General features: G+C 33.9%; 1 protein-coding gene and 1 long non-coding RNA gene across 2 annotated transcripts; one reads left to right on the forward strand and one right to left on the reverse strand.

Annotated features, from left to right (window-relative positions):
* Nucleotides 1-11,166: 11,166 nt before the first annotated feature.
* Nucleotides 11,167-13,625, reverse strand: LOC133703404 (GDSL esterase/lipase At5g55050). The gene is made up of 5 exons (XM_062127890.1): nucleotides 13,263-13,625; nucleotides 12,696-12,826; nucleotides 12,222-12,455; nucleotides 11,774-12,026; nucleotides 11,167-11,654 (listed from the first exon to the last, which is right to left on the reverse strand). Exons 1-5 carry the CDS (start codon nucleotides 13,507-13,509, stop codon nucleotides 11,434-11,436), a joined length of 1,086 nt encoding a protein of 361 aa, XP_061983874.1. The 5' UTR covers nucleotides 13,510-13,625; the 3' UTR covers nucleotides 11,167-11,433.
* LOC133703405 (uncharacterized) lies at nucleotides 12,470-13,635 on the forward strand. Its single transcript, XR_009843883.1, has 2 exons — nucleotides 12,470-12,808; nucleotides 13,308-13,635. It is a non-coding gene; the product is annotated as an uncharacterized LOC133703405 (long non-coding RNA).
* The last annotated feature ends 907 nt before the right edge of the window (nucleotides 13,636-14,542 follow it).

The following is a 14,542-nucleotide window of genomic DNA, read 5'->3' on the forward strand; positions in this document are numbered from 1 at the left end:
ATTGGTGAATTTAAAAAAATTACATTTTACAAGTTATACTTTGACGCTTGGAAACTAAGAAACTGTTTGGCTTGGTGGTGGCTTCCATGTTTTCTGCGGCTAAATTTTACAAATTGTATAGTTAATTAACAAACATTTATTATTATACATGGGACTCATGAAATACTACATTTAAAACACAAAAAAAAAAAGAAAACAGCTAGGAGCTGCTTCTTGTGCGTTACAAGAAAAAAACTATGCATTTACTATTCATCGAACAATTTTTTTTTTAAATCAGTGCAGTTTGTTGATTTCACTCGCATAGAACGTGAATAATAATTTTTTTTTATTTTTTTTTAAAATTAGTTTAAAGTGAATTAAATTTACTTGTACTATAATCTCAATTTTATTCCTGATAATATTTTACCTAATTTTGTATGTAATGGAATTGTAGATAGTTTAATGGAACAATAATTTTTTTATATATATATATAAAGTATGATTTATTTGATGATGTAATAACAATAGTTAAATTCACAATATTTAAATTAAAAACCATCAATATTAATATATATTTTTTAAAATTATTTTATAACCTAAATTTCAAAAGCACTTTTAACCAAACACATTAAACTACTTTTTCTTCAATCTCAATTTCAACCATAGTTTTAACCAGACACCTATTTTTTTAAACCAACCTCAACTAAAAGTACTTTTTATAAAACAACTTTTTTCAAACCACAACCACAACAGCTATCGCAATACCAAACACACTCTAAACCTCTCCCGTCCAAAAATATCTCCCCATTGCTTTGCTTTTCATTTAATATTTAAAATATATTTGGACCGATAAATAATAAAATGGCATTGTGTTAGTACTAGGGCTATTTAAAAAAAAATTAATTTAATTTAATTTAAAAATAAAAATAAAAACTCATGAAATTAAATTAATTTAATTTAAAAATGATTTTTTTTAAAAAAAAAGTGAGATTCAACAAAGGTCGAAAAAAAAATCTAAGTTGACCCTGTTATTTTCAAAACAAAAAAAAATCTAATAAAAAATAATTATAAAAAATATAAAATGCTAATGAATAATGAAGCTGAAAAACAAAAAGTTTATTAAAAAAAAAGAAAAAAATCATGTGAGCTTAAGTGAATCGGATAAACCGGGTTAATTTTTTAAATCTATAACATATTAAATTATAGATCTGGGCTCAACAAAGAAACTTAACACCTTTCCAATTAAATGTCAGAGGATGAAATCAATAAATTTAAATTTAATTAAAAGATAAAATTCCTAAAGACTTCCTAACATCAATTTCTAAAGGTTATATTCTGTTCCTACTATCAATTTTGGCCATAGATGCTAGGGTAGCTAGAGTGTTGGCAAACCGGTTCTTATCTCTTCATATATGAGTGAATTTTATCTCGCCAAATTCTTTCTGTTTGCTTAAACATATATTCTTGATATGACCTTAGCTTCTTATCTTTTGTTTATCCTTCCCTTTTTACCTAGCAAATTATTAGTATAGAGTTTCCATAGACACCAAGTTTCTTTATTTTCAATTCTAATGCAGCTTCTAACTCGAGGATGTAAACTTCATACTCTGTGATATTGTTGGTGCATTCAAACTATAGTTTTGTTAAGACAGGATACTATTTTTTATCAAGAGAAATTATCATTGCTGCTGCCCTGTTAACATCTATATTTACTACTATGTCGAAATACATTGTCCACCAATTTGGCTCTTCCCCCGCTTTTATAATCAACACATCTTTATATGGGAAATCAAAGATCAAAGGTTCATAGTCTTCGATCGTATTGTCTGCCAAATGGTCAACAATGGCGCTTCTCTTCACGACTTTTCTTGTTGTGTACACTATGTCATATTTAACCAACAGTACTTGCCACCTTATTATTCTATTTAATAAGTAAGGTTTTTCAAAGATGTATCTGAGAGGATCTAACTTTGAAATTAACCATGTGGTATAATACAACATGTACTACAAAAGTCATTTAGTAGCCTATACACGTGTGTAACAAAGCTTCTCTACTGAGGTATACTTGGATTTGCATTCTGTAAATTCTTTACTCAGATAGTATACTACCCTTTCCTTCATACCAGACTCATCATGTTGCCCAAGTACACATTCCATTACTTTCTCAGTTGTTGTTAGGTACAAAATCAATAGTTTGTTAGGTACCGAGTGAATCAATAAAGGTGGATTTTGCAGATATCTTTTGATTTTATCAAAGGCCCCTTGGCATTCTTTTGGGATTCTTCTTTTAAAGGAGCTAGAAGATCGGTTCATAAGTCGATGTTATTTGGGAGATAAATTGGGCAATGTAATTTAAACAACCTAAGAATCCTCCGACTTCTTTTTCAATTTTAGGAGCCGACATATCCTGAATTGCCTTTACTTTGTCAAGGTCTATTTCAATACCTTGATTACTTACCACAAAACCGAGTAACTTTCTAGATTTTACCCCAAATAAGCACTTTGCAGGGTTTAACTTTAGCTAATACTTTCTTAACTTTTCAAATAGCTTTTCAGATTCTGACAGTGGTCTTCTTTCTCTCTGGTTTGACAATTATGTCATCCACATATACTTCAATCTCTTTATGCATCATATTACAGAATAAGTCCCTATCCCCCTTTGATAAGTGGCCTCGGCATTCTTCAATCCGAATGACATTGCTTTATAGCAAAAGGTTCCCCATGGTGTAACAAAGGTTGTTTTTCATTTATCTTCTTCGACCATCTTAATCTGGTTATACCCGGAGAAACCATTCATAAAGGAGTATGTCGAGTTTCGTGTAGCATTGTTGACTAGGATATCAATATGAGGTAACGAGAAATCATCCTTTGGGCTTGCTTTGTTTAAATCTCAATGGTCCACACATACTCTAATCTTTTAGTCTTTTTTGGGAACTATTACTATATTAGACACCTATTGGGAGTATCTAACTACTTCTAGGAACCTAACATCCTATTACTTTGTTATCTCACCTTTTACCTTGAGTACCATATCTGGACGGGTCCTCCGTGGTTTTTGCTTCACAAGCGTATACCCTTCTTTTAACGATATCTTATGCACTACAATATCGGTATCTTACCTGCGTAGGACCAAACAAACATGTTGACATACTCTCGTAGTAATGTGATCAAACCCTCTCTTTCACTAGAAGTGATCAGAGCCCCTATTTTTAACTCTTTTTTATCTTTTTTTATACCGACATCGACTGTTTCCAGCTCTTCTCTTGCTGGATCTTGGATTTGTTCTGACTATTCCACTAACCTAGTGAATTCTTCCACAACATCATTTTCCCATTTATTTTCTTCTATTGCAACTGTATACTCATCAAAATTTGGCTGTTTATTCTCAGTGTTATGTGCTAGTGATTTCGTGGATGATCACTTTCAGATTTCCTGAAAAGCAAAAGGTGTAAATGTAGTATTATGCTAATGATTTCGTGGATGATCCACTTTCAGATTTCATGAAAAGCAGAAGGTGTAAGTGCATGTATGTTTGTAAAATAACAAAAGAAAAAAAACAGGTAAATAAGAAAATGTAAAAAAAAGGTATGATCTCATTGATAAAAGGAAAAGATTCAAACACAACGAAGCCGATATGTTGGCATCTTGAGCTTAGATTGCTAACTTGATAAAAAACACGAAACTAAAAAAAAGAAACACAACAAAACACAAAATATTATCATTTACTTTTTTAAAGATTATTGGAGCTTCCTGAGTCGCCTAATTCTGGAATCTTTCGCCATTTGCCAGCTTTTATAAAATGGCCATTGCAAGCATTTTGTCTACGATAAAAATAGTTAGTTAGGGCATCAATTTTTCCTCTCTTGTCATTTTATTACGGCCTTTGACTTCATCATCATCTCGCTTCAATGTGTTGATGTCCATAGCAGTGAGGCCTTGGGTAGGGACATCCATTGCATCTCTCGAGTGAGCCACATAGGCAACTTTAAGGAATGTTATATTGATTGGGGGAATGGTAATCTTTTCTTCTTTTGGCTCTCTTCTTTCCAGCCTAGCTAGTCTTTTCTCTTGCATGATATTCACAACTCTTTTGTAATATTTGTTATTAGGCTTAAAGCTAAGCCTAAATCTTTGGTTTATGACTTTTTATCTTATCGGGCTTATCCTTTCTGGATTTCTAGTGATAGGGTTGTACTGGAAATGAAGCTTATGTTTCAAGAAATACCTAGCTACCATCCTTGCGGCTTTAGAAATGATTAGTTTTCTTAGCACTGAATTTTCCAGAACCCAGTTTGTGTTAGATTCCTATCCTTACTCCCTTCAGCTTCTATATAAGGTACTACCACATTCTGTATCATTGCCAGTGTTTCTTCAGCCCTAATTATCATCGATGTTCTATTAACAATGTACTTTATATACTGGTGCAGGGAGGTAGTTACAATGCCAATAACATGTATTCAAGGCCTTCCTAGTAACATGTTGTATGATGAGTGAATGTCCATCACTTGCATAGTTACCAAGAATGCTTGCGGCCCGATGAACAAATCTATTTCAATGGTCCCTACCACCTATCTTAGAGATTCGTCATATGCTCTGGCTAACATAGTGCTTGGCAATATGTGGGTTGGATCAACAGATATTTTGTCCAGCACATGTTTTAGGAGTACGTTCAAAGCTGAGCTATTATCCACCAATACCTTACTAATGGTGCAATTTTGGCATCTTACTATAATGTACACATGTTTTTATTGTGACCTCTAACATCGAGATTATCTTCGGTGAAGTATAGATAATTAATCGCTTGGATTTTTCCAACCAAATGCTCAATGGTCTATTGAGTCATGTCTTAAGGGACATGTGCCTTATTCAGAACTTTTTACAAGGCGTTGCAGTGGGGACTCAGAACTCAAGATAAGAGACATTAAGGATATTCTGGCATAGGTTTTCTTTAGCTGTTCTACCATGTTGTACTTGTTGTGCTTTATTAGCTTTAGAAATTTGTTTGCCTCCTCCTCACTTATCAGTTTTTTACCTCCATATCCTTAGTATCTTCTACAAATTCCTTGCTTTTTAGCCTTTCGTTGTTTCTCCAATTCTTCATATGTAAAACACCTGTCATTTTAAGTTAATCCGTCAATCTCGATTTGCAAAAGTGGAGAAGAGCTTTCATAATGATGTGGCAGCGCACTATAATTTTTATTATAGGTAAAAACAGGCCTTGTCAGGATGATTTTAGGGGTCCGTTTCTAGTGGGTTAGATTCTACACGCTTTTGCTTTCCTTTCTTGGAAACCTATCATGCTAACAACCTCATCTCCTTCCCTTTTTCCAATTCGTAGGAGACCAAGAGTCATCATTTGTGCTACATTCTAGTGAAACTTTCCACATTCTTCAATAATGCTAATAACCTCATCTCCATCCCTTTCTTGCTATACTTCTTGTTGGTAAGTAACCGGCTTACATTAACATGTCATATAGCCTATTCATGGTTGCTTTTAGAACCTGCCTTTTCTTTTCTCCACATCCCATTGCGTTCACCCCCTCACTACTGGAAGCATTTTTAGGCAACGAGTTTGAATTAATGTTAGGTGTATCCTCGAAAGTTATCCACCCTGTTTTGAATAGCTGCAAAAACTTTTTTTTTGAATGCATAATAAGTATCAATGCTATGACCTGGATTTCTAGCATGATATTCAAAATTTAGTTTTGGTTTGTACCAAATTAGGAAATGAGGTTTAAGTGGTGGAAAAGGAAAGGGGGCTACATGACCTATGTTTAGTAGTTTTGCATACATTTCTTTCAAGGGCATTGGTAAAGGCAAGAGTTGTTCTTGGCTTCTTTGGTTACTTTCAATTTGGTTTTCTGTGGGGTAGGTGGGTTGGCTGGCTGATAAAGACTTGACAAAGCTGATGTTAGGTATTTTGGGGGGTTGGGCGTAGTAGCCTTAGTTGTGATAGCTTTAGGCTTGGAAATCCCTCTTACCCTTATACCCTCATTCTATATTGCTTACATCATCATCTTTATTTCTCCAAAAAACCCTTTTTTATCGGTGGGCTTTGATATTTTATCAGCTTTTACTCCTTACTCTATCCTTTCAGCGATAATAATAGCATAAAAAAATGTTAAGCATAACTTCATATCAGGTACTCATAGTATGAAAGTGTTGGCGAACAGAGTCACAATTTCTTTCTCCAATAAAGACGGTTACACATGTAATGCCTTGTTCTTCCATCTGTAAGCGTATTCCCTTACTGTCTCTTTGTTGCTTTTCTCCATTATTATCAAACTCGTTCGGTTCAGAGTGATGTCAATGTTAAATTTGTATTGCCTTAAGAAGGCATTTGTAAGGTTGCTCCATTTCGTAATCTTAGTATTGTCTAACGTCATATACCAGCTTAGCGCGGAACCCGTCAAGCTATCTTGGAAGAAATGTATGAGCAACTTGTCATTGTGTATGACTTCCACCACTTGTTGTAATATAACCTTAAATGAGTATTAGGGCATTCAAACCATGTGTACTTGACAAAGTCTAGTACCTTAAACTTCTTGGGTACTACTACATTTGGTACTAGGCAGCTTAGACTAGGTTATAGATGTTGAAACGCTCGATTGCCATACCTTTCTTCCTAGACAACCCATTTATCCTGTTCGTGGTGACCAAAATCTTTAATCCCATTGGATTCTACCACAGTCATGTCTATGGTGGTTGGCAAATAAACGGGCGTAATCGGGCAAGTCAACAGAATGCTCGTCATTCCTTGTGGTTTGACAATGGGATTTGTCTCTAGATTTTATGGGTCTATGATGATTGGGGTTGCCAATGGTTGTGGCAGAGTTGATTGTTGACCGGATGTCCCTTCTCCTGATTGCACTCATAGGAGTTGCTCCAGCAAACTAGTCATCCGGGCCATATTACTCTCGACATTGTCCAACTCTTTCTAGTAGTGGGCCTCAAAGTGGGCCCTTTCTTCATTCTTTATTTTTTTACGAAGCCTTGTGTTGTAGACTTTGGTAGGGGAACTTATATTTTGAATGCCTGTTTTAGGCATATTTCAAGACTCATGAATATAAATGCATATAGATGTGTAGTTATGTATGATGTATGTTTCGAGGTGGATTATACAAGTTTTTGGACTGATATATGGTCGCCATTTGGGTGAGCTTTCCAATCATTTCATGACAAACTTAGAATATTTTGAGTAGGAAAAATTGTGCTCTCTCTAGAGAATTGTTATTTATTTATCTTGAATATGATTACAAGTTTAGCTTCTATAAAATAGCTAATCTACCATATATATACTTTCCTAACAACTAACCTAAATCTAGTATCCTAACAAAGAAAAAAAAAAGATATTTACAAATATAGAAGGTAATTGTCAAATTTGTCTTTAAATAGATAGCTAATTCCTTTGATATAAAATGACCTATAGCTTGAAACAAGTAGGTTTTTTTGCCTTGAGGTCCTTCAATTTCTATTCATTCTGAATCATTTTCTGTACTGCATCTATTGATGTTTCTTCTTCAACTATAGATGCCAATACCTTTTGGATCTTAGAAAGTTTTTCATCAACACATTTCAATGATCATAATAACCATCGAAGCGTGGGATTATAGGCTATACAAAGTTATCAGATGCTATGAGTGAATGATTTTGCAATTTTAGATAGGCTTTCTTTCACACTTCTCTCATGTTTTACTCAACTCATGGTTCTCTTCACTTATATTTTTTCTCTCGTCTCGTGTTTTTCTCACCTCACATTTTATATCCCGTGTTTCACTCCCCATAATTTTCTCCACTTGTACATAACTTGGAAGGAAAGAAAACATTACAAAAAAAAAGGATCCCAATCGCATGACTAACAACCTGCCTTACTAATTATAATTTTTGGTAAATAAAGTAAATAATAGAAATAACTTTTTAATAACCAGGTAAATTGCAAAATGGTTCCAACAAAAATAACATAGTTGGCTGATTTCATAGAGAATAGTTCAATAACATATTCCCTCCTAAAGAATAGCCAATTTGATGATCCTTCATAGAAGATTGCAACATCTTTTTTTATTCACAACACTTTCCTTTAATCTACTAGTCTTTAAACACCAATTTACAAAACTAATTATGAATTTCTTTTATGGTAATTAATGCAAGTGAACTCCTTAGCTTTTTAAATACTGATAGTTTCAATGTCTTGGACATTATATGTGCAATTTGATATCCACTTCGACAGTAAACCATGTCAATCACCTTATCCTTGCAAATATCACATAAAAAATAAAAGCATACATCCCTATGCCTACTCTTGTCATGAAAGACTAGATTCTTTGCAAATTTTATAATGGACATGTTACCACAATATATAATTGTGATCCGACTGTTAGATTGAACTTAAATTTCTCTAGGATATTCCTAAGGCTCAGTTTAATAAGAGGCTTGGTCTGCTGTAACTAGTCCAGCTTTGAAAAAAAAACCCATCAAATTAGACCCCAAAGATGTTGTTTGAGTTAATTTTGTGGTTTTTTTTAAGTTTTTGGATTTTATGTTATTTTTAGATTTTATGTTAATTTTTCTTTTTGTTTAAGGGTTATGATTTTGTTTCCTTGTTAGGATTGGTTTCAAACCCATTTAAAGACTTGTAAACCTTATAAGGAGACATACTTTATTAGACTTTATTTTATAAATAAAACTACAACTCAAAGTTCCGTCAATTATTCAACGTTTTATGCTAGTTGTTATCCTTATTATTTTTCCATTAGCATTAGTTATAAAAATGGAGCTAATGTTTCTTGCCCAAACATATGTATTTGGTACTAACCAAGGTTCGATTTTCTGAGCTAGAGTTTGCTTAGTAGTAATGGTCTAGCTTGCCTTATTAAGAGCCACTCGTCCTCACTTTGTTACATTGCCTTAAACACCATTTAACTCATGTTGGCATTACTACCCTCTCACTTATCTCCAAACCCCTCTAACCTCATGAATTGCACCATGCTTGTCATTATCATGAATATGATAATAAAGATTCATTTGTAATCTTAACTCATTTATAATTTGTGAATCTACTATGTCATCTAAATTTTAATTTTTCTATTTTTTTCATGTAAATTTTATGCTGAACGTTAAATGAATCTCATTTTAGGATGACAAAACATCTAATTTAGGATTTGAGGTCATTCTAATATAACACTACCATAAAATTAATAAATACAAACAAAAACATTAACAGAATGTTTTCGTCGGTAAATTATAGTGAATTCTTTTATGTTTTTTTTGGATTATATATATATTTTAAAATTTTCTATTCTTAATAATTATATGAATGTTGTTGTAGGATTTGTTTTTCATATGAGATATATGAGATCAATTTTGTTGTTCAATTTCAATTAAATTATTTTATTTGCTAGATTATGAGCTATGAAATATGTTTTCTAGGTTAGGTGAAAATTGTTTTTAGTTGATTTATTTATTTGTTGTTGTTTATTTATTTGTGTTATTTATTTTTTTCAACTTTTTTTTGAGTTGATTTTCTTCTCTTTTTTTTTCAAGCAACATAGTTCCTAAGTATTATAGAATGTTGATTTATATTAATTTAATTATTTTCTAGTTCTGTTAAATATATTTTTTTTTAAAAAAATATTTTTAAATAATCATGATGGATTGCATATGATATTTTTGTCAGTTATATGATAAGTTTCCCGAGAGAAATACCGACAGAATGAAGCGAATAATTTTTTTTAGCGTCCCTTTCCCATCAGTAAATCTATCGGTAATAAATATTTTTTCTATTACTGATGAACTTACCGACAAACCAAAAATTACCAACAAAGCATTCCATCCATGATCCCATCGGTAAATTCAATGCTGATGGAATAATAATATAATACCGATTGAAAATTCTATTGGTAAATATAAGATTTTTGGTAGTGTAATTTTGTAATTTCTTTAAATATGTTTACTTGTCATAAAACATTTTTCTCAAAATAAAATAAAAATCACATGTCATAATTTTTTAACTTAGCTCACTTAATTTCTTGAATTTGAATTTGAATTTTATCTTGCATTTATGTATTTACTCTTCTGCCGTGTATTCTCACACGAAAAGTTTATATAAAAACTTAATTGAATTTGACTTCAAACAGACAAGTTTATAACCCTTGCGATCCAACAATTATTTAAAGCGAATTTGCAAATAATAATATAACTTACACACACACTCATAATAATTAAATTCTCTTATTTATTTTCTACATAATTGACCCTAGCCATTTTTATAAGGAAATGCTCAAATTAGGCTAGCTGTATGGTGTTTAAATCCACAAGTGCCAACCAAATGACCTGACAACTAACTGTGATACCAATTTTGGGTTCTCAGGAACCATTGCATTTTTAGAGCTCTTAATCTTCTGAAAAATACTCTTTTTTCAGCCTGAGAATCCTATATGTTGGATAGCAGCAACTCCTTTTAAGGCATCTTATCATTCTCATCCTTTGCATCTGCCATACTTTATAGGAGATCACTCACTTATTACAAGAGAAATCAGATGTTGTAAGGTTCCTTAAACTTCATCTTTAGCAAACTCAACATTGAATAAAACACCTAGCTGAGAAAAAAAAAGGAACAAACATGAGATTTCTTTTAGGAGACTAGTTATACTTGAAGCTCTAGGCTATTGTCAGGTTTTGATCTTCCTGCAAGTTGTCATTCGCATCCAACTTTTCATATTTCTCAATTAAAACCTGTTCATGGTCAAATTCCATTGCCTACTAGTAGTATTGGTGATTTTACCATACCCTATAGCGATCTTGTACAGGAAAATGGTTGAAAGGAGAAATTTGGAGGCCACAAAGCTTCTTATTCATCGGTCTCACAGCTCACCAGCTGATCATATATGCCGCTTGGGAATATGCATTTGATTTGCACATAACCTGATTTTAAGCTTGAGGAATAGATTTCTCAACTAGAGAATACTGATACAAGTGTTTGTCAAGGGAATCAATTCAGTAACACGAGGACAAAGGGTAACATTTTGGCCGCCGATGATGATGATTGAGAAAAGAATTGAAGGCGTTGGTTAGGCTTTGCTTTTGTATAATGATAGGAATAAAAGATTGTCGACACATGTTGTAACAATAGACAGATAGTTTTTATAGTTGTTTGAATTCAGTTGATAGTTATCTGGGCTGGCACGAGTAAAACATAATTAATTTGTAAGTGTAATCTTCTTAACTGCTTTATTCTTCTCTCTCAGATTTCATGAAATCCTTCTCTCTTGTTGAATGATAATCAACTCTTCATATCATTCAACTTTCAATTCCCATCATCAGTGCTCTATTTCTCAAACTGATAGCTACAGCTGCTAATACAATTACACATTTTCTGTTTCTTTTGGTACAGCCCTCGACAAAGGTAAACTTCTCCTCCAAACACATATTTCAGGCGTACGTGTATTGTTGCTATACTTAAACTGTCACAAGCTGCCTCACATTCATGGGGAATGTATATTGTAGTGGTCCATTGAAAATAGCATCAACAAGAATGCTGGCAGTAGTCTCTGTAGGATGATACAAATCCCAGAAAACATGATCTCTCCTATTGGAGCAATATTTTGAAATGGGCAGACATGGAATCTGGGCGTTCAATTTCCCACGCCCACAACAAGCAGCTTCAACCTCGGTAAACCCTGACACCATGATGAGCAATAATTAATTAGCTAATTTGCTTGCATAGTTAAGATGATTGAGACTATAATTGTTAATGCCATGCTAACCAGCTCATGAAGCATGCATGCTTGTTACGTACCATAGGTTGCTGGGTTTTGAATGATATTTTGCATCAAGGCGTAGGTGTCGAAATAGGAATAGGATATGGCATTGAGATTTGATTTCAATTCCTGCAATATCGAGTTTAGCCCTTTATTGTACGCAACAGCCATGAGATTACTGCCCTCGTTGCATCCATGATCTGTTTGGTTCTTAATCCTTTGTGATGGAATGCAGCCAAGTGGCCCAATGCCAGCAAATACAAATTTACGTGCACCAGAAGTGTACAATCTCTGCTCAGCAAGTGATGGAGTCAATTAGTAATTAAAGCTGCGGAAACAAGCTACTCCCAAGAACGATAGAGTAATTAAGCAAAAGGGATTGTGTTTAATGGATCAAATCTTGACAGGAAGAGCTTTATCCTGCTTAGCATTAGAATAGAGAGATCTGTAAATCAGACCAGTAAACAGCGGAATCAGGCCAAATACCTTAAGCAGGCCTTTGATTGTAAGAACCATCGAATCCACGTATTGTTGTGGGGTGCTTTTCTTTTGGAGATCAGACGAACCGGAGTAATCGAAAATATCATTGCTACCAATGACAATGACAAAGAGTGATTTAGACAGGCGCTTCTGTGCGCCTGCCAATCCCAGCCGTTGGATCAGTTTGCCGTATACTGATTCATATTTGCCAACTTGTTTAGTGAGTGGTATAGCTTGGCCCTAATTGAGTAAATTGGAAAGAAGAAAGAATATTAATAAAAACATAAAGCTGAAAGCAACCACCATGTATATTTTGGCTTGCACGCAGAAGAAAAAACTCAGGAATGTTTTTCAATGGGCTCGATAGTCCATTTTACAAACGGTCAAAGACAGTTCCATAATTTGAAAAAGTAAAGAGCTTGTAAAGGGAATTAATTATTCCAAATAGAAGATCATGGATCAGGTTATGTATTAGTTTACCAAAGTTCGATCTGTGCCATTAAAGATTCCCGCACCACCAGAAGCGAAGCTGACACCAGTCATAAAGGAGGAGGTATTCTGTGGCGAGACGGATAGGTATGGCGGTGAAGTAGGTAAGCCCACTTTCTGAGCTGCACAATTTATATATATTATTAAATAAGACAACGAACCCAGAAAGCAGGGAACTACTGTTTAATCAAGAGAGCAACTCGATCTACGGGTTGCTTTGGTTACTTGCAAAGAATTAGTACGTACAGTACATAAGGCTTGCTGTGCGAACTATAACATGCAATAAAAAGAAGTTGTGTGTATATATATGTACATGCGCGCGCAGCGTTTCACTTTGTCTAAAGCTAATTAAGACAGGTACTGATTCAGGAGAGATGCATGAGATGGATTTGAGCTTAAACATATTGGAAAGAATGATGTTAGCTAGATTAATTGGGATTCTACTTCGGTATACTGTGTATTTATAATCTGGTATATATATAGCATTATAGAGTAAAGATTTGTTAATTAGAACATCTTTTTAATTATTTATAATATACATGCATGCATGGAACTCACCGAGGAAATCCGCTGCGTTCTTCCCATTACTAAACCTTCCTGTAGCTTTCTTTGTAGGAAAATCGATGCCGTTGTGAGGGAAATCTGCTTTGGCAACCGACACTGGGAGGTAATTGTTGTTGCCCACGTCTACCAGGGAGTCACCAAAAACAAAAATGGCTGGCACCATTTGAGCGTTGGCGAATTTGAGGCTCAAGATAAGGGCAAAACCAACCAAGAAACTTGGAAGAAATGACTTGTTGCCCATTTTCCTAGATATGAACAAAAGCACACTTCCCAAGAGTGTATATATAGATACATAAATGTCTTGGAACGATCTCTTGGTATTGCTGTAGCTAGATATTATTACGATGAGATGAAAGGATTGCGGGTCTATCTTTGTTTTTTTCTTTTCTTCTTAGTGTGAAAATAAGATATTAAAAGGGATGCTGCGTGGGAACTTGAGAGTTCGTAAAGGCAACTCCACCATTTTTCAATTATAAATGTTGTTTTCATAAAAGACCACTACGCTGTTTTATTTCAAATCTACCAATAGTTCACTTAAAGGAAATGAGTTATGTGCGTGAGTTCATATTTGTTTTTGTAAAAACTTCCCCTTTGTGATGGTCTTTGATGCCTAATTTACTTCAGTTTACCATGCATCACGCATATACACTGTTCTTGCTGATGGCTTTGTGTGGATGGCGCTGGACTTCTAGACTCGCTTGGGATTTTGTCTGTAACTGCGTTCACAAGGCTGGATCAGAAATTAATTAGAATCCCATCAGTCTATCTGACGATCAAACCAGTCTTCAATCTCTTGAATAATAGTAACACTAACAACAATTTTAATTCAATCCCCTCTATACTTTGTAGAGGTATCAGCAGCTAAATGTGCAGTACAGTATCGGTCGGTGTTTTGCTCTGCTTCAATTTTGATTATCCATGGATGCATGCGCGTCATGTAACTATCAGATGTGTGTATGAAATCAAATTTCGAAACCATGTCGGCTATTACTGTTAAATGGATGGGACCTATCTAGTACCTACATGGGAATTAGGAAGCTAGCCAGAAGTCTATTCGTTGATCAAGTCTCAGAATTCAATGTTTAAAGACTGCTGAAAAATAGTTTTCAGGTCTCGTTTCTCTTTTATCTCTCTCTGTTTGTTTGTGTGAGGCTAATTATATGGCTAATAATTTTGTAAAATAAGATGTGAGAAGAACATATACGACTTCGTAGCTTGAATTTAAGAGTTAGTTTTGGATGTACTCGAGAGTTTATTTTAAACAACTATATGGT

Source organism: Populus nigra, chromosome 9, assembly GCF_951802175.1.
Source record: "Populus nigra chromosome 9, ddPopNigr1.1, whole genome shotgun sequence".
Classification (NCBI taxonomy): domain Eukaryota; kingdom Viridiplantae; phylum Streptophyta; class Magnoliopsida; order Malpighiales; family Salicaceae; genus Populus; species Populus nigra.